This window comes from Porites lutea, chromosome 11, assembly GCF_958299795.1.
Source record: "Porites lutea chromosome 11, jaPorLute2.1, whole genome shotgun sequence".
NCBI lineage: Eukaryota > Metazoa > Cnidaria > Anthozoa > Scleractinia > Poritidae > Porites > Porites lutea.
In genome coordinates this window covers 27,525,505-27,550,785 of record NC_133211.1, presented here as the reverse complement: position 1 = coordinate 27,550,785, position 25,281 = coordinate 27,525,505, and the positions used below count along the sequence as shown (strand labels likewise).

Here is a 25,281-nt window from a genome sequence, read left to right as displayed (position 1 = left end):
TCAGAACCACTATACCTGACTGCTTCTAATGCGCACCGGCTTAGTCTTGTCGAAGTAGAGGGATAACTCGTCCTGTTCTGAAGTTAATTTAATACTAACAGTGGATGTGGGACAGCTACCTTTCAAGTAAGAAAGTTTTACGTATTCCCTTCTGTCTCAGTCTCTTATTAGCAAATTTTGAAGCGCTGCGCTGTTGTGTCTGCCGGACGGCTTACTCACTCTTTGAACGAGTTCATTTTTATAATTTTCAGACTTATAAGTAAATGTCTAGTGTTCGCGACTAAAGAGAAAATCATTTTCTGGTGAAACAGAAAATTTGGGGGGCATGTTAATTCCAAACGGTGCTTGTGCTTAAAATCGCAACTGACTAAGTGTCATCATAAACGAACGCAGGAGTAAGGTAAGGAGGAATAATCACATGGGTACAAAGTAATACTATAGCAGTTGTCGGCTCATACCTGCTGAGACATTGCGATTGCATGAATCTTCAAATTCGGTTGATAGGAAGTCTAAACCAAAGAAATTGAATCCTACTTAAAAGCAGCGTGTTTCATGAGGATATTGGATCATAGTTGCTTGATTGATGTGTTCAAGGCTGATAGAGCTTGACTATTATAAGAATCTTTCAAAATAGTCAAAATAGAATGATTTTAATTGAACCGAGAAACAGATACTAACAAATAATGCAAAATAGCAAGAGAGGTAAACAAAAGAAGACAATGGAATAAGTGCATAAAAGTCCGTGGTATTCTACTACTTGTTTCACGGGTTTAGTAAAATCACTCTATTATCAGTTCAATAGGTTACCGAGAAGTAGCTAATTGTGGCAAATTCATTGCGAGTTGACCAGTTTAACTAGTTAGTTTAATTTTTAATTTGATAATTTTAATTTCGAAAGGCAATTTGTGACGAGAAGGTTATTCAGGGGGCTTCATTTGCTACAAATTTATGTATCAATCAACATACAACTGACCAAAATAATAAGGAAATTTATGCTGGATTTAGCGTCTACGCCTCGGGCATTTCATGGGCAACTGAAACTAAAAAAAAAAAGACGAATGTGAGCCATAAAAAGGTTAAATTTATAGATTTCAGCTAAGTAAAATAACTATAGAAATAGTAGAAATGACTACGAGAGGATTGTAACACAAAATCGTACTAAACATTGAGCAGTTGCGAAAAAAGAGTTTGTCCCTTTTTAATATTCAAAGCCCCCTTTTTTTATCAGAACTGAAGACTCGCAAAACACAAGTACTAGCGGAGAGAAGGAGGGAATCTCGAGGGCCCAGAGAGCTCAAACTCTCAGTATAAAGCCTACGGTTAACGGCAAAAGTGTGCTCCCGCCGGCTTTGTACACCTGAGCGCAAGAATGACCGATCGTGTTCGCCAGGAAGATAAAAGGAAAAGTGCGAATGGATTTGAAAAGGATGATGGAATCCCACTAAAGGAACAAAACCAGCAGGATTCAGAAGATGGTCAAATATTCGAACCGGTAACCGAACTGGACTTAATTAATATCATTCATGGGCCACAGAGTTAGAGGAGAACCGAAGGGAGTGCATGCTTCCTTCTTGTTCTTGTCGATCTTAAAATTGTCGTAACGGTTGTTGTTTTTTTTTTATGAATTCTCCTTAAAATCTCATGTCTCGAGGCCTTTTAATTTTTGGACAGACGCTCACAGAGTTCCTTAACTTTTAAATAAATAAATATATTGTTTCTATATAAATTTTCTGGATCTGCCCTTGTCATTTTTGTAACGAGTGAATGAACTCAAACACATTTTTAAAGCTCAAATTAAGTCTTAACCTACCTCTTGAGCTCGACAATTAGTCCATGCAGTAAAACCTGAAAGAACTTAGAAAGACACTTTTAACAAGCGTCTTTAAATGTTTTTGCGATGCCTTAAAAGCAGTGAAGGGAAATAACAGATCATGAAGAGATCATGCTTATACACTGAACCAAGCCCACCAAGTCTTATGATGACACTCGGGGATAATAAAATCGGTGAGGTTCTAGGAAAGCTTAATTAGTTACGGCGAAATCTGCACTCATACAACGAGAAATTGAAACGCCGACCGTTTCAGTAACCAACTCACTTGTTTTTGCTAAAGAAATGACATGTTATAGTTTATGTGTTCTTTGCTTCATTTAGTTCAACGAATGTCTTGTCTCGATCCAGCCGAAAATTGGATCAGAGTTTGACTTCTTGAAAGCTGAAGACTATGAAAATCCTAAGAGACTAAATGTGAAGTTAGAGAAATCAGACTGCAATGATCCAGAAACAGGTATTCCCAGTCAAGCGATTTTGTGATTGACTTCGAATCATGACCTGACCGCACAGTTGTATGCAAAAATGGGGTCTGGCGGAAGGCGGATCATGATCCCGCACTCCCCGTTCTTTTTAACGACAATCCCGCATCGTGAATTTTAGTCGTCTCTACCCCGGATACCGTTTTCTTTCCTAAAGAATGCATTCTTTGCCAAGACTTTGGCGAATCCCTCTTCCAGAGATGAGCAGTCAAATCCAGTGTCTCTAAATCTCGTCAAGGAATTTTGCGTGTTCTCTGTATTTTGGTCAAATCCGGCTAGGTCCCGACAATACCCTTTCAGACCCTGATAACACTTTGTAATGGGTTGTAAGTCACAACTGTAAAGTACAGTCAAAGAGAATCGATACAAGCTTTCAACGCAAGGATTTTAAACGGAAAATACAGGCAGTTATTGGGCTACGGTTATCTTTGGATCCATATATTTCACCAATCATTTTAAAAACGAGGTCTTCTCATTTGTCTATCCAAATGATCCCAGAAATCATAGCTTGTGCCAATACTCTGCGTTCCAACGATTTAATGGAGTGACGAATAGACCTCAATAGTTTCTTATCTTTCTTTCTCTCATTGTAGAACGCTTGATGTTGAAGTAGAGAATAGTACATGTCTTGTTATGAACGCATACGTTTGAATCGACATTAGATTGCCCTATAGTTAGACATCAATGGAGCCGAATTATAATTATAGAAATATATCTTATCTACCAGAAAATTTGTTTGAAATTGTTTGATCCGTTGTATGTGTTTTCAGTATTTCAGATCCTAAAAAGCGTAGAAAAGATGGCGAATTTCGTGAAGTACAGCAGAAATGAAGGGAATTTTTACCTGGCTGCGGAAAACGATATGGAAGTACAACTACGTGTAAGCAAACGGATTTAAGAGATCCAAAAATGGATCGCAAAATACAGAACTGTGGCCCTCCCGCTGTTTCCTAGTGGAAACTAAACTTATTAACCCAACTTACAGCTTGGCTGCAGGGAAATGGAAATGGGTACCGAAAAGGGTCTAATGCCGCCCACAGACTACGATCGAGTAAATGAGCTGAGATCAATATCCGTACAAAGCATGATCTCAGTATCCGATTTGTATGTATTCTGTTTTGTAGACTGACCAAGGTTTCAATTTAACTCACGACATCAAGCTCTGCGAAACGCTAGCTTGCGTAGCAAGCGTTTTGTTGGGACGAGAGCAAAAAAAAGAGGAATGTGAAGGAAGGAGGGGATCGTTTCGTTTCCCCCTCCCTCCTTCTTTCTTTTCTTTGCTTTCGCTACATTTTTCGCGCAATAACTCGACGCTTGCATGCTATTACGTAGTCTAGCAAACCGCCTGCCCTACAAAGCTCTCCACCCGTTCAATTTGTTAACAGCATTTTTAATTTATCAGTAACAGCGTTTTTTTGTTAAGGTAATTTTAAGCCTCAAAAATTAAACTGAAAAGGTGACTGCTGTTGTTTGTTCAACAGAAATTAGAAAACCCTCCCGAATTCGACGAATACTTCTTTTTCATCAAGAAGGTTAATGACGAATGTGGACCTGACTCCCCCGTTACCCTCCAGTCAAAAAAAACAGGCGATTATGTTCACTGCAGCAGTGATACCGGCAGGGTGTTCATGAAGAAGGCCGTAGGAAATGAATCTCCTTCAGACCGGGAAACATGGTTCAAGTTAGTAGATAGAGTTGAGCCGCAGGACAAACTAACCAGCGATGTGGATTCAGTGGATGGCAGTGAAGTCCAAAAAGAAGCCACTATGAACGAATTGAATCATGAGGACAAGACAAACAGCCACTCTTCTTTAGAAAGCGCTTCAAATACTGAAAAGAAAAACGGAGACGGAGACTCGAGAGAGGAAGCCCTCGAAGAAGAAGCAAATGACGGGAAACACGTGATACTAAATTTGCAGGATTCAAAGAAGAAAACCTCCGATGAACAGAAAGTGGTAAAGCCCGAGGAACAGGGGAATGGAAATTTAAGAGAAAACGATTCTTGCTAAATATTCAAGAAGCTGTAACATTAAATTAAGCGCAGTTCTTTCACCTCGTTTCTTTCGTATTTTAGAGGATACTGAGGATACTGAAGACACGTCTGACGACTCTGATAAGCGTAGTAGTTTGGCTACTAGTTGACAAATAAAGCGAATATTGAACTAATGTTGCAAATAGAAATTAAAATATGCATTTGTAAATGGGGTTAGTTCTTGTATTTTTCCGACAAGTGGAAAATTTCGGAAGTGTTATTTTTTTATAAGGAGGATATAATGGATCACTATGATCAATTGGTCCACTTTGATAAAGAAATTAATGCAAATATATCGTCAAAGTCTCTGGAAGTTTTCTTAACATTTCCACTGTTCATTTGAATGGCGTTTGACATCTCATATGACGTTATCTATCGAAACCTGTATTAGGCGGACACCCTGTATTAAGCGGACACTACAGCATTCCCCGAGGGTGTCCGCTTAATACAGGTTTCACTGTATCAATAATAAGTGTTGACATTGATGGAGAAAATATTACATCTGTTCCCGCACTTAAACTATTAGGGGTTACCATCGATGATAAGCTTGAATATAGCTGACATACCTTTGCCGTAAGAAGGCTAGCAGAAATTTGTAAGCGTTATTGTTCGTCACAGGCGCATGATTCCCACCGAAGCTAAGCTTTAACTGTTTAAATCGGCAACATTACCTGTGACCTGTGGCATGCATCTATGCAAAGCATCGAACACGGAAAAACTAGAATGGGTTCAAGAGAGGGCGTTACGCGCGAGTTTTCAATGACAGAAATGCTGAATATGGAGAGTTATTCAGTGGAGAAGTGGCGTCTGACTAGCCTAGTAAATAGGCATCTTCAAGACATTTTGATATTTATGTATGAGTTCAATTTTCCTTAGCACCAATTCTATTTGTGAAATACATGTATTTTATAAGCAAGTTAAACACAACAATCTAAGATGCGGTGAATTCCCAAATCCGGTGGAGTCTGGGAAACACAGTCGTGTCAGATATCCAGGCCCCTAATTGTAGGGAAAAATAAGTCAGGGTATTCGTAGAAAAAAAAGTCCTCTAGCCTTCAAGAAAGCCATAAGGGGAATTAATATTGTGAACCTTTTAGGCAGATCTTTGAAATGCAATGCTTGGGCTACATAATATATTTTCCTTAGTTAAAAAAATTTATATGCATGAGATTAAATTATTCATTTATTTCAATTTTTATATTCTACTGTACATAACTATCCATTTATCTATGTATTTTTAGATAGGACTTTTTCTTTTTTGTCCCCAATTAGCTTCTTAGCTAAATCTTCTAACACTTTTTAAAATAAAGTACAAGTATGTACGTATGTTACGATTTAATGTACGTTAACTTACTTGCTTGTTTTATATGGTCGGCCATTTGTTTCAAAATTATGACACGATATACGTGCGGTTTTTTCCCACGTATACTTGCAATCATTCCGGCTACACGATATACGTGCGTTTTTTTGTCACGTATACTTGCGTTTTATTCCCAAGTATATGACCATTCTCTTACAAACGCGCATATATATGCGCACAAAAAACCCCATATATATGCGTTACAAACAAGCATGTGGTATATGCGGTCGCAGAAAGTCGTCGTATAAGAGGCACCGAATTATACCGTCAGCAAAAAACCCCTTCATGTACGATGGAGCTGAAAAGTAACTTCAGTTTGAATCAAGCATGGCCTCAATGCCCGCGTTAATTTCGAGCAAGATTTGGTTCTTATTCATTGCCCTCACAGTAGTGGTGGTTGTTGGCTCCCCGACGACGGATTTGTTGGAATCTGTGGATTGTCTCTTGAGAGATTGTGTACGCTATTTCAACTACGAAGGAACAACAAGACATCGCGCTTTTGTTTAAAGACTCACTTCTGATCTCAAAAAAAATTAAATCGGACTGCATCAGGCTATCAGCAGTGAGAATGATCTTGACTCGCGCAAAGCATAATTCTCCATACTTGGCCGGTAGCTTTAGTTTAAGCTACCGTGTACAACTCAAATCTGAAGATCTCAGTCACTATCCGTGAAAACTCAAAATCCTTGAAACAACACTTATGAGCAGGGCCCAACGTCATACTGACATAGCAGCCCGGGAGGGGCGGGAGGAGGGGGGGGGGGGGGGGTACTCAACAAATTCTTATTCAGCGGAGGCCCACCCCTTAACCTTTTATATACCATTTTTCACGATTTCGTATACCTTCTATTGACAAATGGTACTCCTTTCACATATCTTGCTTAGAACTTTGTATCCCTTTTAACTGCTGGAAACCCGCACTGTCATAAAATAGGAATCAGTCACAAATGTAGAACGCTTTCTCGACGGGTAAGGGGTTGGACCTCGGGGTGGAGCCTCCCCGTACAAATATTTGTTAAGTAACTCTCCGGGATTTCGGGCGGAGCCTCCCAGTATAGGCCATCATAGGGAGCACCATCTCCCCTGGCATAGTAGGAAATAATCACATTCCCGGACAAAGAAACTTACATGCATGCATATAGTTATTCCGCAGATCCAGGATTTAAGGAGAAAACCATAGAAACTAAAATCTTTATTTAGCCGTAATATCAAATTAAAGCTTTAGGCTTAAACAGAGGTCAAAGAAAATTAAAACACTTTACAACTGCATGTCAACTCCTAGCAGGAACACCTAAAGAACCATAAACCACAGGAGATGATTACTCAGTATGCATGTAATTCTCTGTAGTGCTAGTAACTTTAACTTTAACTTTATTATTCCATCGTTCATATAGTAGAAAACTCGGTAAAGCCAAAGCCGGGGGCTTATACGACCTGTGGTTAAAATGACAGAAATTATTTTATGAAGAAATGAAGCCACTGCGGGCTAAATTTCAAAACTAAAACAAGATACAAAACTTAAATTAAGTAATGCAATCAGTCCTATAGCAGAGGTAAAACTAGAAGTAGTAGTGACAAATAAACTAACAATAAACTATGATAATCCTGTGCTAATTCAATCCAGGCTTAAAAATTAAAGTTTTAGTTTCTATTTAAAGTCAGTGGTGGTAAGGCTGTTACGGACAGTGAAGGGTATATCAGTGGGCCGGGATATCCTTGGCCAAATAATTGGGACTTGAAAACTAATAGCAAATTGATACCTGAGGGACATTTTATGCAAGTTGAAACGAGAACGAGTCAATTAACCATGAAAATCACAATTAAAGTGGAGGAGCACTAAGGAAAGAGAGGCAGGTGGAAGGCTATTACAGTCAGTGAGAATACCAGGGAAATAATAAAAAGCTTCGAGACTTAGAACGTGTTGATAATTCGCGCGCGAGAGAGAAAAGAAGAAAGGTCTCAAGGTCATGTTTCACATTATCAAGAGCTTATGAGTCGTGTTTTGCCTGTCGGACGCTAATTTCTAATTGAATCGATCGTTGTTTCGGTCAGCATTTGTGAAATAGCGTACACAGTCTCTCAAGAGACAATCCACAGATTCCAACAAATCCGTCGTCGGGGAGCCAACAACCACCACTACTGTGAGGGCAATGAATAAGAACCAAATCTTGCTCGAAATTAATGCGGGCATTGCGGCCATGCTTGATTCAAACTGAAGTTACTTTTCAGCTCCATCGTACATGAAGGGGTTTTTTGCTGACGCTATAATTCGGTGCCTCTTATACGACGACTTTCTGCGACCGCATATACCACATGCTTGTTTGTAACGCATATATATGGGGTTTTTTGTGCGCATATATATGCGCGTTTGTAAGAAAATGGTCATATACTTGGGAATAAAACGCAAGTATACGTGACAAAAAAACGCACGTATATCGTGTAGCAGGAATGATTGCAAGTATACGTGGGAAAAAACCGCACGTATATCGTGTCATAATTTTGAAACAAATGGCCGACCATAGTTTTAGTTACTTAGCTTCATCGAAGTTTTTAAGAAGATGAAAATTTACCTACATATCAGAAACACCCAACACGGATCATAAAGTTTTTTTTTTTCTCAACCTGAACTTTTACATCTAAGCGGTAACAGTGTTGATAGACAGATTGTGGATTAAACCCCGGCTAGGGTGTGACCATTAATTGCTGTTCATATTTTGATACACAGTGACTAATATTTACAACGTTAAAAACACTTACATGATGACTGGCGGCGATGTTTCTGAAAGTTTGAGTGCATGCATACTGGAGTGGTCAAATGTTTGAGCAACAGTTTGACATTTTTGTGTTTATGGGTCTAAATAAATATTTTTAAGTCTCAAAAAACTTTGGTTTTTCGAACATTGAAAAATTCATGTCTTTTTGTCTTTGGCGAGAGATCTTATAAGCTCTTTACTTTAAAATATGACACGTTAAAGCGGTTCCGTTATATGTGCAGAATGACACTGCACTTGATATTTGATTCAGTGCTTGTAACAGTTTTCTACTTCCTCTATTAGGCAGGAAACTAACTGCGTGGGTTACGTTTCACAAGCATGAATTACGAACCTTTATCATTATAAGTGATATTGGAATCAGTCGTCTAAAGCTGTAATAGAGGCCAAACCTATGTCCAGCAACTTCCTGCTCACAGGGTATGATTTGGGAAAACAACTGTTTGCTATATATCAGAGCTATGTGACTTGCATGACCTCTTTTCACCACTCAAAGCGATCTTGACTTAACAATGGTGAACTTGGAAAACATTTTACACCATTCCTCCATAGCTTTCAGCATCAAAAGCTTTTCTTGCTTTCTTAAGGTCTTCATTCATTGTCAACAGATCCTAGAATAAGAAACACAAAAACAACAACAACAAAAAAGACAATTTTACGACTTTCAACCCCAGAAAAAAACTTTTCTAATTTTCTTATGGTAGCATTCCAGCCATTGGATGTTTAATTTAGACCAGTTTTTCAGAAGGCTATATTAATATTACATGTAACTGGGTTTTTAAATGTTATCCTCTGGTCAGTTCAAAAACATTGTCCCCGGCTTTGTTCTGACAAGAACAAGGCAAAAAAATCAAGTCTCAATATAACAACAAGACAAAGTAAGCAACAAATGAAATGTTTGTTTCGTTCAACAGGGTGTAAAGACAGTCAGGTTTACAGCTTGCCAGTCGGGAAGGTTGTACATAGCATGTACTAACCTAAAAGTCATTTCAACAAAATCGAAAAATATTCTTGATGAGCAGGATTGATCACAGTTTTGGTTGTATGAAATGTGAGTGACTAAAAAAAAAAATAAATAAATAAATAACTAACACTCCTTGCCACAGGCCGTATGCTATATGCGTAAATGCTTTGTGGGCATCCAATTGTAAACAGTAGGGGACCATTTCATAATAAATTTTAATAATTAAAATCATTATGCTTAAGAATTTTGTTTCTCTTTGTTGTAAAGCCTCTGGGAAGTATTACCATTATTATCCCGCTATTGGCTCATTAAACTTCTTTTTTTTTTTACCAAATCTTGCAAACCGCAGCATATGGTATCATATAGATTGTATAACCAGGGCCCCTGTGCATCATAGTGTAGCGAAGTTAATTCGTTTCTAAATTATAAAATCCCGTGAAGAAAGCACTCATAGGCTTGACTTTAAATTTCAAAAAGGGAAGACGCTTTCATTTTTGCTGTTTTGTTTATAATTTGATTTTTTTTACTTTAATCTTTTATAGATCATCCGTTAAGAAAAAAGAGGAACAGGAAGACCGCTGACTAAAAAGTATTTGGGTCACGTGGTTTTGTTGAAAGTTGTCAATCTAAAACACGTGGTTCCCTTCTCTGCTGTTGTTCTCATTATCGTTGAACATTAGAAACACAGTGAGTTGAGGCAGTTTGTCTTCGTGAAGCTCTGTTAGCGATCAGGTGAGACCGATTTATTGGCTGCTCGCCCATATGAACGCAGTTGAATTTTGAACCAATCGAGTGAGGACAGCCAAGTAAGTGGAAGGTATTACGATGCAGCCAATGATCAAATATTGCGACGGATAGTTAGTACAATGTATATTTTTGACGTAGGCAAGCCATCTCAGTCATCGTAGGCGAAGAATCGATCAATCGTGGTTAGGAAAGCATTGCTATAATTTGAAAGGCCTTTACGCTACCAACTCTACTAATTAAATACCAACTTTATATCATTGTAGGCGAAGGATCGATCAATCGTTGTTAGGAAAGCATTGCTATAATTTGAAAGGCCTTTACGCTACCAACTCTACTAATTTAAATACCAACTTTATATCATCGTAGGCGAAGGATCGATCAATTGTTGTTAGGAAAGCATTGCTATAATTTGAAAGGCCTTTAACGCTACTAAATTAAAAGTCTACTAAATGCCAACAACAGAAACGAACTGCTCGCTGACTCATTTGCAATCTCACGAATCTTCGAATTATTTAAGCAATTGGGCAAAGCAAAAGAAATCGCCATTCTAACTAACACGTGTGTTTTATTGTGATATTACCGGCTGGTGCTTCCTGAAGCGTGTTGTTAGTCTGGGGGTTTCTCACAGAGGAAGTCATAATAAAAGATGCACTTTTACGTGTATTTTAAATCATTTTCTAGTTTTTATCTTTATGGCTCTTTTCCTTTGTGACAATTTCTTGGTTTACCTTTTTGCGAACAACAGTCCAAATTCACTTGCCAAGGTGAACGAGGCCAATATTTCGGTCGTACCACCACTGAGTAACAAATAACATATGCAAATTTACATCATTCAGCTTAAGTTAGACCCCCCTCAAGTAAAAGACCATTAAAATTAAAATTCTGTTGACTAAAGAGAACCAAAGGTAACTTATATGAGGAAAAGTATTACAAATAGTCGGAAAAATGATGTCGAGCTTATCTTGAGCGGTTTACAAAAACAACTCGAGATGTAAACTTTTTATCTTAAACTTTGTATTTTTGTTTTTGCATTGGAGCGTGAGCTGAAAAGGAACCGGATCGAGAAGAGAGCTAGCGCTTCAAGATTCAGAAGATTTCCCCTTTTTTACCAATAGCTCTGAAGTCCCCGAAGAGTGTTCGCTTTGCACACAAGCCGCAGCCATGACCGATCAGCTTCCTCAAAAAGCTGGAGAGAAGAGACCTAATAACCATGAACATTATGAAGAGGAGAATGATGGCACACCAAAGAAACAAAAAGTGGATTTGGAAGACGGTCCAAGGAGAATGGTAACTATACAGTATGTATACTGTTTAGTATGGTCAAAAAAGCAGCAAAATCCAGTGAACAAACTATTTTGCGTCGTGAATTGTGCGCTTTTCAACTCTTAGCCATCAGCCAAGCGAGGGGCCTTCTCCTCCCTCCACCGTCACCCAAAAAGTTCACCTCAACGGAACTGTGCGAGCTGAATGCCTTTTTAAAGAACATGGATGCCTTGCTTTTTTCCCGTTGTCTGTCAGCTAGTCGCCTCTTATCGTACTTCCGCACGGACACCCCAATGCAAGTTTTTGAAAGGATTTTGCGGAATGTTTTTCACACTACTTGCCCTTCTCCGATCAATTATCGGCAATTAAAATTGTTGTCGTTTTGAATGTTTCGTCGAATGTGGTTTAGCCACGTCTTGGTTGTTACTTCAAAACTTAACCATGTGCAAGGCTGCCCTTTTTCTAGCATGAACTAACTCAAAATCCAGATGACTTAATCTGAAATGCTTTAATGAATAACCTAGCATGTGCTCGCTTTAAAGTTTTAAAAGCATAATGACTTATATAAATCCTGCGTCCTTCATATCTCATTATATTACCGTATTATGAGGATAATTGTGATTATGACTGCGGATTATTATACATAAAGTTTAAAAACTTTATTGTTGGCGTTTGCTCGATCATTGATCTTCCTCAATTACATAAAACAGTGACTCTCTACAACTTAATGCACAAACGTGTTTGGACAAAATTGCTTTTGTGTCATTTTTTCACACACGCAAAGTAATAGTCTCGCGGGTATGAGCCAACATTTGTCCAGTCCCTCCCCCAACCTCTAACCCCTCATGCAACTGATGTTGAATACTCCTGTCATTTCTGCTGAGTTTTAACATTGGATTGGGTGGAAGGGGGCGCATCGATGTATTTAGTTAGACGGTAGCAATATATATGTTTTAAATTTAAGAGTGAAACAAGGATAACCTATGATATTACATCATTGGGTCAAGAACTCATGTCCACCATTGTGGTCATCGGCTGGAGCACAACTAAGAGCTCATCCTTACATTATGGGTCTGTATTTCATTTCAGATCAAGGAACCGGAGCCTTTTGCGATTGAGTCGACCGTTTCAGATGGATGTCTTTTGACGGCTAAATACAAAAGAGATTCCATTAAACTAGAGGTGGCCTTCAACAGCTTAGACTTCGATGACCCCTCAACAGGTATGACTTTTCTAAGTGATTTCTTGATTGTTTTGGTTTTTCTTGACTTTGTGACAGGCAAAAAAAATCTCGTGTCGCGTTACTTACCCGTGCAAATGAGCTTCTAGCAACCGTGGGGTGACAAGGATGTTACTAAAACGGGGAGCGGGGAACAAGCACGGGCAACGGAAAAATGAAAAATGGGACCAAACCCAGTATTAGAAATGTATTTACTGATGAGGCTAGGCTGAGGGTTCAAGTGAAATTTTGTTCCCTTTTTTCATTTTCCCGTTCCCCGTGCTTGTTTCCCGCTCCCCGACGAGACAGTGACAAAACGCTCAACCCTAACCCTAACCCTATACTTAGTTAAGGCCTAGTCCAAACGTCGAACGTTTCATGACAGAGACGAACCAAACTCTAATTTGGCACGACCTGAATTAAGTCAAGATCGTCTGCTGGGTCAGACGTCAGCCTTAGGACGCGTCGCCGGACCAATCAACTGAATCGGACCAAAAAGCAATTTTGATAAATTTTCTACCAAATTAGGCTAATTATCCATTATCGTACAAAATTTTCGTGCGTATTAATTTAGTTCGTCGCATGTGAAGATCGACAATTGTCGCGGAGACGATCTTCAGACGTTTTATCCGCCTGAAGAGGAGACGGATAGAACGTGTTGGATGAACCAAACTCATTCAGGCGAACTTAACTGTGCCAGACGTGGAACTTTTCATGAACTCAACTCTCTAAGTTTGGTTCGTCTCATGAAAAGTTCAACGCTTGGCCTAGACCTAAGACTTAAGATCTTAATTAAAGACATATTTCAGCTCCGCTTTCCGGTGAACTTTGGCGTCTCATACATGCGTGTTTCCTTCGAATTCTAATTACTGTAAGAGCCCGGATTTGTGTGCATTTGTAGGGGGTTTCCAGATGAAAGTTCTGATAAAGGTTATGTTTGCACGACATTCATCTGATAACTGCCTTCAGGTTCATTTTATAAGGGCAGAAACAGTACCTAACGCTATGTCCATTATATTCCCTCTTTATCACCGTCTTACGATGGCTTATGTTCTGCGGATCGATCGATAGGTATAATTTCAAACTTGTTTAAAATTTTAACGGAAATTTGTAATGCACGAGTTTTTTGCATTGAATTGTTTGATCCGTTGTGTTTTCAGTATTTCAGATCGTTAAAGACGACAAAAGGGAGGCAAACTTCCTGAGTTACAGCAAAAATGACGAGAAATTTTACCTTGCTGTGAAAAAAGATAGCGAAGTACGACTGCGTGTAAGTAAATAAAGTTGCAATTTTAGAATACATCAGATCTTGTACATCGCATCACCTGGTCAGCCTTAGGTATTGCCAAGGACACGTGATCTCAAAGTGAGTGATTGGGTAGCCTGCGTAGCCTGGGTAGCAGGCGTCGAGAGCGATAGGGAGGAAGGGAAAAAGGGAGAGGGATTGAGGAGATAGGCTTGCGCGCTTTTCTCCCTCCCCCCTCCCCTTCCCCTTTTTGCGTCTGCCACGTAGGCTAGTCTTAGGGTGCCCCGTTCAATATTGCCACTGGATACAGGCGCTGGGCTTCACGGATCCCTTACTTCATGTTGTCATGCTGTGCACGTGTCTGCTGATTTATGAAATCGCAGTCGGGATCGAAAAACTTAGAGATTAGCTTTCCTGGTGTTGTGATCATGAAATTACTTAAGACGTTTTTCACGCAGTGGAGGATCATTTTTCTTTCTTCTTTTTCTTTTACGATAGAAATTACTCCACCCTCCCGCAACCGATAAGTATTTTTTCTACATAAAAAAGATCAATCGTAAAAGTGATTCCCCGGTTACTTTCAAGTCATATAAATCAGGCGAGTATCTTCACTGCAAAAGCGATAACAGAAGGGTGGTCATGGAAAAAGCAAGAGGCAATAAACAACCGAGAGACCGTGAAACATGGTTCAAGCTATTACCAAGGAGGCAGCAGCCACAAGAACAATTAATCCAGATCCAACAAGACCAGCTGGATGGTATGGAGAACACGTCTGAAGGCTTTTTAATATTGGAGAATGACGATTCTGAGGATGACGATCCCGAGCCGTCTGTCAACAACGAGGATCCAATAGAGGGAACTGACTTCGAAAAACACGCCGATGATGGGTAATGCGCGAGCAGCAGGGCCTAGGGAGGGTAATTTCGAAGGTTCAAGAGAAGAATGAGAAAAAGGTGGCACAGGGCTCCTGATAAACCGGGGAATATAAAACTTAGTCGGAGTACGCGGAGAAAAATGACTTCTAACAGCTGATGGTTTCTCATTCTCGCGAGCCCCTGGGCAGATGATATCCGACGGAGAAGGAAAGAAAGAGCGTGGAAGATCCGGCAGAGTGGCAACTTTTACTAGCCGGAGGATAGGACTCTGTGAAACAGGTCAGGGGGCATTTTCTCCAAACCCGGGGGAAAAGAGGAGGAGGAAACTTCGAAGAAGCCCGAGTGGGATATATTATCCTTAACTTCAGGTACAAGGAAAAGGGTATTAAAATATTTTTTCTTATTTCCTGTCTGTGAAATTGACTTATAAAAATAATTCTGTACCCCGATCTTAGTATGATTTTTAACAGTCGATTTTATTTCTTTGTTTCATTGTTAGCCGTTAGGCCGCCGGGAATGCAGGGTTTATCTCTAAAACACAAAGTTCTCTTAAGCAACATTGCATAGGCTGAAATGGGCAGACAAACACCCAACTAAAAACGTCCTCGCCATGATTGGGCTTTAAGTACCACGGACTGGTTTTAGAAGAACAATATATATTAATGATGTGGAAGTCAAAGGATGGTTTAGGAAGAAAAGAAGAATCCGAAACAGAATTATAGCAACTGCGGATGGTATTGCTCTTAACAGAGCGCTAAACTAGAAGGACGCTGTACTATTCGGCTCTTTATTATTATTATTTGAATTATTAACTTCAAAATAAGAAAATAATTGAAATATTTACGATACGGAGATGCGTTGAGGGTGCTTACGACTGTTATGATTACACTTGCTAATATTACCTTCCTTAAACAACAGCCTGACAGCAGCCTTGATGGTCGCGGATAAAGGATCGAACCGCCTTGGAAATCCTAGACGCGCGTGATTTGTTTGTCAAACTTCCCTTTTCGGTCAGGGGATTAATGCGTGACAGCATTTTGTGGACCGTGTCGCATTCCAGAGTATATCGTGAATTAGCTCGGCTTTGATTTAAGATTTTACGCGTTACTTTATCCAGCTTCATCCAACTATCATTATCATCTCATAGTCAGTAGGCAATCCACATCTCGTTTGGCATCAGAAGGAAACGACTAGGTGCTAAATTACTATAGACTGAATGTGTGTGCTGGAAAAACCAAATATTACCCCCAAGAAACTGAAACAGTGTCGCGGGTTTTAGCCATTTCTCGTGCATACTGGTTGACAAGCACGTGGCGAAAAAATTAATTTAAAAGGCCAGGGGTTTATTCTCCAAAATTACCTAAGGAGACATAAATACACGGGGTGACTGAACATAAGTGGTTCTTGTATGTTGTTATCTAGTATGTGTAGAAAAAAATGCGCGCCATGGGAAGCCATCTTCAAAAGTTTCAGAAAAAGTCAACTAATGTACGAAGCTCTGGCCGTAAAACACACAGTAACGCAGAAGGAACAAGGAAAACATTTTTTAAGACGGTAAATATTTACTAAAATAAGCGAACAGTCGAGGTACTGGATATAAATAACGTAAGGACATTTAAATCAACAAGTTGATGAGTGCAAGCCCCTCAGTTTTGTTTTGCTTCAAACTTCGAGGCTAGATATTGCGACTGCCACCATACACCTTCCAAGAAGTTTGTTTTCTTAAGAGAACAAGAAATTTTTTTCTGTATGCAAAAAAGAAGATAAAACTGTTCTCATCTACCTGTTTTATGTAAAACAAATTGTCACTGAAAAAGAACTTAATGGGTATTAGAGGAGAAAATTTTAATTGTCTCAATGTTGCACGTTCATGAAAATGGTCATTTTGAATAAGATTTTGAGGGGTGATAATGCAGAAGGCATGTTTTCCTATTATTTTCAATGGGAGTAAACATGACTGCTGAATAAATGAGTAAGTATGAAAATAATGATGATGTGGTGGCTGGAGCATAAAAGGAGAATGAATGTCTGAGCTGCACGGTTTTGCTGGTTCTTTTCTGAAAAGAAGGCTGACTTTACTCAATTTAAGTTTTACTTGATTGTTCCCGTTAACCTTAAAAGAAATGTGGGGTGCAAAATGTCCTTCTTCTAATGTTGACATTGTAGCTTTTTTGGGCTAGTACGTCAATTAATGAGCATCGTTCATACTTGCCGCTGTAACAAGCCGTACGCAAATCCTTTCATTACAAATCAATATCGTACTTGTTTGTCACTCCAATTGCACAGAAATCTAGCCTGAGTATAAATCTTTCGATTTAAGGATTTCAACATCCTCTAATCTTTCCACAATTTATTGCAGCTTGTACTTTCTGTTTCCTTGACCACTTTTACCATATAAAACAAGGGCTTCAATACTCAAACATTTACCTCATTCTATAACCACCATCGTGTATGTTCTATTTTTCAGAAATTATTCTTTTTGACGCAAAGTTTCGTAATTCAAAATTTTATTCTCAGCAGTTTTCTTCTACCACAACAAAATTTTGTCCATTTTCATTATTTTAAGTTTTAAGTTGTCTTCCGCTTTCCCAATGAAATGACTTGACATTTTCCCTCACGAGCCGGTTAGTCATCTATAAAATTGTTTTAGAGGTAAGTTAACAATCAATGACTTTCAGCCAAACGCGAGTAATGAACGTCACAAGATAATTCATCTTTAAAGCAGCACAATTAAAATTTTTATTATATAACATTTACTGAAGTTACGTTTATTTTGGATCAGTTCCTGTTGAATTACTAGGTTTTAAGAAGCACGCGCTAAAGCATATTTTAAAAATAACCCGATGCTCCGTCAAAGGAATTTGTATCACGTTGAATTTTTTAATGTGTAAATTATTCCAAGTTTGAAATCTAGGAAACCTCTTTGGTTTTAACCACTCAGCCAGAATAGACTGGAAAAAGAACTATTAGAAATTCTTTTAGTAGTTTTTGAAAAGTAGCTGTAATGAAACATTAATATTATTGTGCCTGTCGTAGTTGCTATGGACAGGATATATTCAGCGAATTATGATAACCGAATCTTATGTACAGGGTGGCATGGACGTTGTTTATTCCAGTTAGAACTGAGAAAACAAGTAAAACAGCTCCTTCTTCCAAGGAAAATAAGTGTAACAAAAGGCAGAGACTAGAATCTACGAGTCATCTTACACTGAGCTCATTCGTGATAACACATGACTATGATGCAACAAAAATCAATTGTCATACACAGCTCACCTGATCAGATTAGACAGCAGCTAATTCAGAGATCTTCATTAAGAGATAACTAAAACTAATAACTAAAACAGAACACCATCTCGGAAAGTAATGGTCAAACTACGCATTTTTTCAAAAAAGCTAGGTACTAGGTAATGCGCGTGCAACGCACCAGAAAATCCGACAAAAACCAAATTAAATTTTCTATTATATAATTTAAAAACGGAACTGCTTGATTCATGTGACCGTGCTTAAGGAGGTTTTTCATTAAGTGGTGCAGTTTCCCTTTATGTTTTCGATACTTATCTATGTTATTTCAATTGTAATCACTCATTGTTGTTTTTCTTAGTTCTGTTTTTGTAGTTAAGAGACGCGCTTAAGAAGTCTTACAACAACGATATTCCTTATCGAGGAGTTCTAAACAAGTGCGGCCGCCGTCACGGCGACGACAGCAGCGAAAACGTCACTTAATTAAAAAGTGAATTTGCCATGTTTGAAACTTCATCACTATTTCTTGTTTATCGTCTAATTTGCCAAGTGTTGGCAAATTATTCTGATATTAAATTTTAAAGAAGTCGTGCAATGCTGATTTGAAAAAGGAACAGAAAATCGTAATGTCTTGTGTTCATCCATAACAAGTGAAATTAGTTCACGTCGTGGTGGTGCGATGATGTCAACGACGAAAAAGCGAGAAAAGTTGTTGTTTTGCTTCCTATTGCTTTTTTTCACGTTTTCGTTCTCGCTGCCGTCGCCTTCCCCGAATGACAGGTTTAAGGGGCCACATCTTTAGCATAGATTATACTATTTGTGAAGGTGAATAAAAATAGTACGTACCGTTGTACCGGAATTAATGGAAAATTACGGTTAACACAGCGGGTTAATATTAAGAGCAGTCTCGCTTTGATTCTCTATTCTCTATTTCATTCTATATAAAGAGCAAAAACAACAAGAAAAGTAAAAGAAAAGAAAAAGAGTGGAAAGGTCCAAAAATCCACGATAGTTTCGGGGAAACGATATGTTTGGAACTCTATACCGTTATAAGAATACGCTGATGTTCAATAGTAACGTAAAATGCCAATCGTCAGCTGTCAAATTGGAGCATCCGCTGACCGGCGTCTCATGATGGCATCCTAGGCTCAGGCTAGGAGCGATATCCAACGAGGTCATGTATTCCCACGAGATCTTTTGCGAAACATGTCTCTTTAGATCAAGCTATTGAGGTAAAACGAGTCCCTATCGTTTGTCTATGTTATGTTACATTGATCCTGGGCAAGATATGACAACAAATAGTTTCAAAATGTGCTTAACGAATGCATCTCACACCGTCATGACGCGGTGGGCCTGAGATGTACATGAATATATCTATCATTATATAAAGCGATTAGATGGCTATAATTCCCAAAGGCGCTGTAGTGCAGTCCATAGAGTTCTAAAGTGATGACGTTGTTATAAAATCAAATTTGTGAAATTATGGGAGTTTTCGGGGTATTCTGAAAGAACAACATCTAAAAGGCCTACTTGCAAAAAACTAGACAGCATTTCTCCAACTCCATACAAATCTTACTAAATTTGACTCGGTTCATGACAAGACGTCACACTTTAGGACTTTATTAAAAGCACAATTTAGAGCGTAAATTTATTATATAACACCAATGAAATACCACGCGAGCTTTCGAGGAAAAAAATGACATCCCCTCGACACGTGAAAAGGAGACATGTTATTTTCACAAGTGAAAAGATCACTGTTGCTATGGTTGCATAATAAATCGCACCCTTTGTTGGAGAGGGGAAGGACTGAAAGTTTTGGGCAAGGATACGATTTTGGAGTATAAAGTGAGTAGTTACCGGGTAGTTTGTAAGCTACAGACATGCCAATTAAGTATTCTCTTGATGTGTATTATTATATCGTTATCATCATCATCATCATCATCATCATCATTATTATTATTATCATTATTTTAGTGACGCTTTTAACTTGCTGGAAATACATCTTTGATTTTGTTGGATCATTATCAGCAGCTAAGCAAAGTAGGCTAAAAAATTAATAACTAAAAATACATGACTATGTAATGATCTTGTTCATATCTCGTGACCTTTCAGCTATTCTGTGTTTTCACTCACTGGCCAGCATATATGCAAATTTGTTGGAACAAAAGAAAGCGTTTACATAAGAAAAGACTGTTCAACTCCCACAGGACTGGTTTGGGACACAAACATGGCCGCCGTTTCATTGCTTTGGGACACAAATATGGCCGCCATGACGTCATGTGAAAACACACAATACATTGTTCAGGATTCCACTTCAATTTACGACTCTACTATATTATTTTCTCAAAATTTTATTGTTCCCTCATTAGAGTTAGTATGGTAATATTCATTAATTCCAACAAAAACAACAGCATCTTTGAAGGGCTTACAGGCTGGGCCCTGTGTTTCTGGCGGCAAAGCCTGCATAAGTGTCCTAATGCTGCTTAACGCCACGGCTGCTTTGTGGTTGAGGTGGGAAGTTGTTAGCTGAATAAAAATAACCTCTGTTCTGCATGGTAAAACTAATAATATGAAAGCTCAATTTCCCACTGAGCTACCGTTCTCAACCGTTGCGCAACAAAAATTTGGAATTTAAAACTCACTTAAGTTCGAAACTAAGGCAACTCATCTAATACATGTTGAAATAAAATAACATCAGTGACGTATAAATGATCGACTCAGTTTAACTAACGCAAGGTGTCTCAGTGACAAGAATACCCCCGTAAATAGAATAGCTTAAGAGTTCAAAAACTATATTTAAAAAATTTCATTTTCTGAAAGAACTTCTTGTTCGCCGTAGACTCTAAGTCATAAGTGGCCAACTTTTTTTGCAAACTAAAAAATTTTTTTTTCTCCTAAGCTTTTTCTAACTGAAACATTGGGTCCTTACCGAGAAAAAGTACAATAATTAGAGCAGAGGTCAGCATGCGCAAGCCCGGCTGTCTTGTCGAATTAAAAACCAAGGATTAAAGAACTGCGATGAAAGTCCTGTGACTTTTCATTTTCTTTTAGAAGCTCAAAGCTCGTGACGTTTCGGATTCTCTGGGAATCCCCCACTTACATTTTTATTATTTATACTTTCTGGTAATAATAGAATAAATACAACCATCGTAGATCACAGGTATTGGATTTATTCTGCCTTCAACCAAAGCGACCAAGCCAAGCTTAACGTTTGACGTTCGAGTTAAGAAAAACCTTCAGCAATGTCGTCACCAGTAATAGAAATATTCAAAGAAACAAAAAAGGTATGGTGTCTACTATCGATAACCAACTGATCTTACAGATCATAGTAGCGTACGTTACAACGCTAGGCGCTATTCTACGCTAGGGTGTTTGCCGTTTGTCAGTGAAGGCTTGTCTTGTAGTAGCATGAGTAGCTGGAGCAAATGCGAGGGAGAGGAAATTCAGGAAATAGGAAAATAGGCATCTGAGGAGTCTATGATTTCTGTCCCTGGTTGAGATGCGTTTGTTTTCTCGACAGTCGGAGCTCACCTGGATGAATGAGAGGATGCCGCCGGAACCAAGAGTTATCATAGTGTCGAAAGTTCGAGAGAGGTATGGTACAGCATATTTAGAAGCAACGAAGCGAGAAGGCGAGGAGATTCCTGTGGACTTTGTTGGAAACAAATACAACGATACAACAGGTTTAAGTTTATTACAGTTATTAATTTAAATAGACAAAACATAAATAGCAATTACTATCACCGTAGTCGATTAAAATAAGAATGTATAGATTTGGGAGAATCAGGGACTACATAGGTCGGCTCACGGCTGAGTTCACATAGCGTGTTTTACTTGACAAATGCGGACAATCGTTACTGAACGTATAACTTATATTACTTACTACAATATAACAACAACATGGCTTACGGCATGGAGATCGAGTTCACGAGAAGAGGGGACGTAACTGATACTTAAGTCACTGCAGGGAGAAGATCACAAACACTCACTATTCCACACCTTAACTTAAGCCATATGTTAGGTGACCAGGCAAAATCAACCAGATATACATCCTGGGAACATTTCTTGAAGCAAAAGATATTAAACAATGGAAATGTTAGCCTGCATGGCAGAAGTTTCAAAGGGAAAGGGAAACTGAGTGGGAAATTAGGGGGTAAGAGAATGGCCCGGGAGAAGGCGCGCGAGGTTGGACTTGCCCATCGGGTTTTCGCCTGCCCAATTTACGAGCACTTGCCACCGTGGCATTTCAGCCAAGTTTGGGAGATTCAAGGAAGGAAACTAAGATAACGTCAGTCGTAACAACTAGTCTGACTTTCAATTATGAGCCTAAGTAAAACAAAAAAAATTCCTAGCCTGTTCCGCTGAGGCGTTCAGATAGTAGAGCGCGGTGTTTAGATCGTTTGGAACAGGCTAAAAACTGATCAGTCTCGTCAGACAATAGCATATAGTTATCTATAATTGACGTCAAGTTTAACACATCTGGATCCCGTAAGGTACTGCTTGCCATTTTTGACAAGTAAACCTCTCGTGTTACAGTCAACTGTAATCAGCTTATTACAGACACCCAAATCCAGTGTTGCATAGATGCCGGAGAAGGACGACGACAAGATTAGGAGGAGGTGCCCTTCGTTCCTCGTATTGATCAAGTGTTAAAAACTTTTCAATGTACATTGTCCATAGACAGAACTAACTGGAAGATGAAAGATCTGCAAGCAGATTATTGCATTTGCTTTTGGCTCATCCAAGTCTTTATCTTAAATCTGGCACACACTGAGTAGAAATCTGCACAAAAAACAATTGGCATCGTGGCAACTTCCGCACTAGTTTAGCTACCAGTGATATTCCTCCTTAAAATCATCATATTTACAAGCCAAAAATTCAGCGCCATTTACACCTGCTGGTACTACTTGAATAAAAACGATCAATCCCATACTTTGGAATTTATTGATAAAAGTCACAAAAGCCTTTCCTTAGGAATCCGTTTTCGATGTAAAATCGTAAACAGCACGAGAATCGGAATATCCATCTTAACTCACCTCTTTTATGAGAGACTAACAGCTGGATCTGGCCACTTTCTCATCCAGTACTAGTATCAATGTAATATCTAAACGATTCTCTCTGTTACCTGCTGCATAATCAGGAATTTGATCATAAGTCCGTTTTGTATTTCAGAGTTTTTTGTTGGACGGGATGATAAAGGACACAACACCTTTTCATGCTATATAGAGGGCCAAGAATACTTCCTGTTTACAGATAGTAACGATGATGTGTGTCTGATGGTAAGTAAGCGATTTGAGTTAAATGGCAAGTCGAATGAAAGAATTTCATACTGATCTTATTCGGACGTAGTGCATCCCGATATCAAATCTCTGCAACGTTTGTCATGAAACTGTTCGACAAAGTTCAATCTGACAAGACTTCGATCCAGCTCAAGACCTTGAAGGTCCAAGAATAATAACAATAATGTTAATGATAATAACAATAATAATTATAATAATAAATAATAATAGGGGGCATGTCCTCTGCAAATTTGGTCGTGGGGGACGTATATTCAAAAAACCGATCGCTGAAAATGTAAAATATAACTTTAAAAAAGCTTCTTTGAAAAGAAGTATTTTAATTTTTTTCTGAAACATTAAGGGATTGGATTGATCCTGCGGTTATTAGGTAATGCTTTCCAAAGTCTGGGGGCACAGTAGCCTCTCACACAGGCGTTTTTAGGGGAGCTCGTCTTTCATCTCTCCCCACAAACGCCTGCTAAACCAAAGACAACATTCCTTTCCCAAGCTTAGCCAATCACATTGTACTTTCCAAATTCTGGAAACTAAGTTGACCTTGACCTCAGGGTAACTGATAATTACTCGATCTGCATCCTGAAACACTGGGAAAGCTTTCTGACCTCTAATACATGTTAGATTCAGAGCGGCAAAGTAAGATTTAGTCAAATTTTTAGAATACTCAATGCACCGTATAACCTTAGCGAAGGAAAGAAAAGAAGGAAAACGGTAACTCTAGGGTCACGTTTTAGTCGTGTTTAGCCTGTCAACACTTTATTTCACAACTGTTGATTGGTCACTTACCACGCAAATAAAACAATGGGAAAGGAATGTTGTTTTCGGTTGAGCAGGCGGGAAGATTTGAATAACGAGCTCCCCTAAAAACGCCTGCGTGGGAGGCTGGGGGCACAGCAACTTGAAAAGATCGGTCTCCGTCAGAAGCCCATAACTCGTCTCCGTAAGACTTCTGATTAGACTCAGGTTAATGAAGTGGGATTACCAGCGTGAACAACTACAGCAGGTAGTGCAGTTACCGACGACTACAAAGAGACGAATAGTTATTAGAGTGGGAAAACTAATCCATGTTTTTTTACTATTACTAGCATTTATGTCTTACCGTACTTTCCCCCTTAGATTTCGCTCATCACAAAAAATTCAAAAATGCAGCTACAAGATCGCGACGATTGCGAATGCAACGGGGCAACGAATTTATGCGCAGAAAATTGGGAAACCACAATTATATATCCGTGTTCTAGTGGTCAGATACGACAACAACAAAAATCTTTTTTTTTCTTTTGCCCATAGAGTTCTATTGGCAGAAACCCTTTAAATGATGTCAGGTTCCTGTTTAACGTTGAAAGAATCCATGACGGTAGTAAATATTGTAGGATTAAGTCTGCACAGACAAGAAAGTTCCTTGTTAGTCAAGAGACTGGTGAGGCATCTATGGAAAATGTAATGTCAGTGCGGAACAGACAAGCATGGTTTCAATTTATTCATGTGCAAGATGACACGGTGACTGATAGAAGTGTGCACACGATCAGAGAGGATTCTGTCTGTGCAGCAAGAACTTTCATAATCCCAGAAGCTGTTTCCTGTACTTGGACAAAAGTATACAGCAAATAAAGTGTAGAGTAAATCTTGGAAATTAGCTGCAACTGAGGGCCTGTTTATATGAGAGAGGCGCTCGGCCAGCTCGGCTAACCGGGCTGGCAGCTTTACTCATATAAACAGGCCCAGTGAATGAGGCACTATTACTGTATAGATACACGTCATACTGACACCGATGAAGGTCTAAAAATCAATTGAAAGCGCCGCTCATATTTGACTGATTAAACTTTAAGTATTTAAGATTCAATGACATTTATTTATAACTTGTGTCACAAGAACATAAATTTTAAATAACTTACTAACGCTCAACGTTTCCTAAGTAACTGGTTTATGCAATGTAAACTGGAAAAAAAAAAAGCAAGAAAAA

At 38.8% G+C, this 25,281-nt stretch overlaps 3 protein-coding genes across 3 annotated transcripts; all 3 read left to right on the top strand.

The window, feature by feature from the left end:
• The first annotated feature begins 1,344 nt into the window (after nt 1–1,344).
• On the top strand, nt 1,345–4,508 carry LOC140952596 (uncharacterized). Its single transcript, XM_073402025.1, has 4 exons — nt 1,345–1,492; nt 2,153–2,285; nt 3,081–3,190; nt 3,792–4,508. Exons 1-4 carry the CDS (start codon nt 1,370–1,372, stop codon nt 4,317–4,319), a joined length of 894 nt encoding a protein of 297 aa, XP_073258126.1. The 5' UTR covers nt 1,345–1,369; the 3' UTR covers nt 4,320–4,508.
• A 5,599-nt stretch (nt 4,509–10,107) lies between these two features.
• Nucleotides 10,108–14,811, top strand: LOC140952238 (uncharacterized). Its single transcript, XM_073401667.1, has 5 exons — nt 10,108–10,243; nt 11,300–11,471; nt 12,537–12,669; nt 13,827–13,936; nt 14,411–14,811. Exons 2-5 carry the CDS (start codon nt 11,346–11,348, stop codon nt 14,801–14,803), a joined length of 762 nt encoding a protein of 253 aa, XP_073257768.1. The 5' UTR covers nt 10,108–10,243; nt 11,300–11,345; the 3' UTR covers nt 14,804–14,811.
• A 6,763-nt stretch (nt 14,812–21,574) lies between these two features.
• On the top strand, nt 21,575–24,929 carry LOC140953395 (uncharacterized). Its single transcript, XM_073402879.1, has 3 exons — nt 21,575–21,710; nt 23,200–23,306; nt 24,609–24,929. The coding sequence occupies exons 1-3, from the start codon at nt 21,575–21,577 to the stop codon at nt 24,927–24,929; spliced, it is 564 nt and encodes a 187-aa protein (XP_073258980.1).
• The last annotated feature ends 352 nt before the right edge of the window (nt 24,930–25,281 follow it).

Bases quoted from the DNA above. Each gene is read 5' to 3' on its own strand.
- LOC140952238 (XM_073401667.1), top strand. From the start codon at position 11,346: ATGACCGATCAGCTTCCTCAAAAAGCTGGAGAGAAGAGACCTAATAAC. The intron at 12,670-13,826 runs GTATGACTTTTC...TTGTGTTTTCAG, and splicing joins CTTCGATGACCCCTCAACAG to TATTTCAGATCGTTAAAGAC. The intron at 13,937-14,410 runs GTAAGTAAATAA...CTTTTACGATAG, and splicing joins ATAGCGAAGTACGACTGCGT to AAATTACTCCACCCTCCCGC.
- LOC140952596 (XM_073402025.1), top strand. From the start codon at position 1,370: ATGACCGATCGTGTTCGCCAGGAAGATAAAAGGAAAAGTGCGAATGGA. The intron at 1,493-2,152 runs GTAACCGAACTG...TGCTTCATTTAG, and splicing joins ATGGTCAAATATTCGAACCG to TTCAACGAATGTCTTGTCTC. The intron at 2,286-3,080 runs GTATTCCCAGTC...ATGTGTTTTCAG, and splicing joins CTGCAATGATCCAGAAACAG to TATTTCAGATCCTAAAAAGC.
- LOC140953395 (XM_073402879.1), top strand. From the start codon at position 21,575: ATGCCGCCGGAACCAAGAGTTATCATAGTGTCGAAAGTTCGAGAGAGG. The intron at 21,711-23,199 runs GTTTAAGTTTAT...TTTGTATTTCAG, and splicing joins CAAATACAACGATACAACAG to AGTTTTTTGTTGGACGGGAT. The intron at 23,307-24,608 runs GTAAGTAAGCGA...TTTTGCCCATAG, and splicing joins ACGATGATGTGTGTCTGATG to AGTTCTATTGGCAGAAACCC.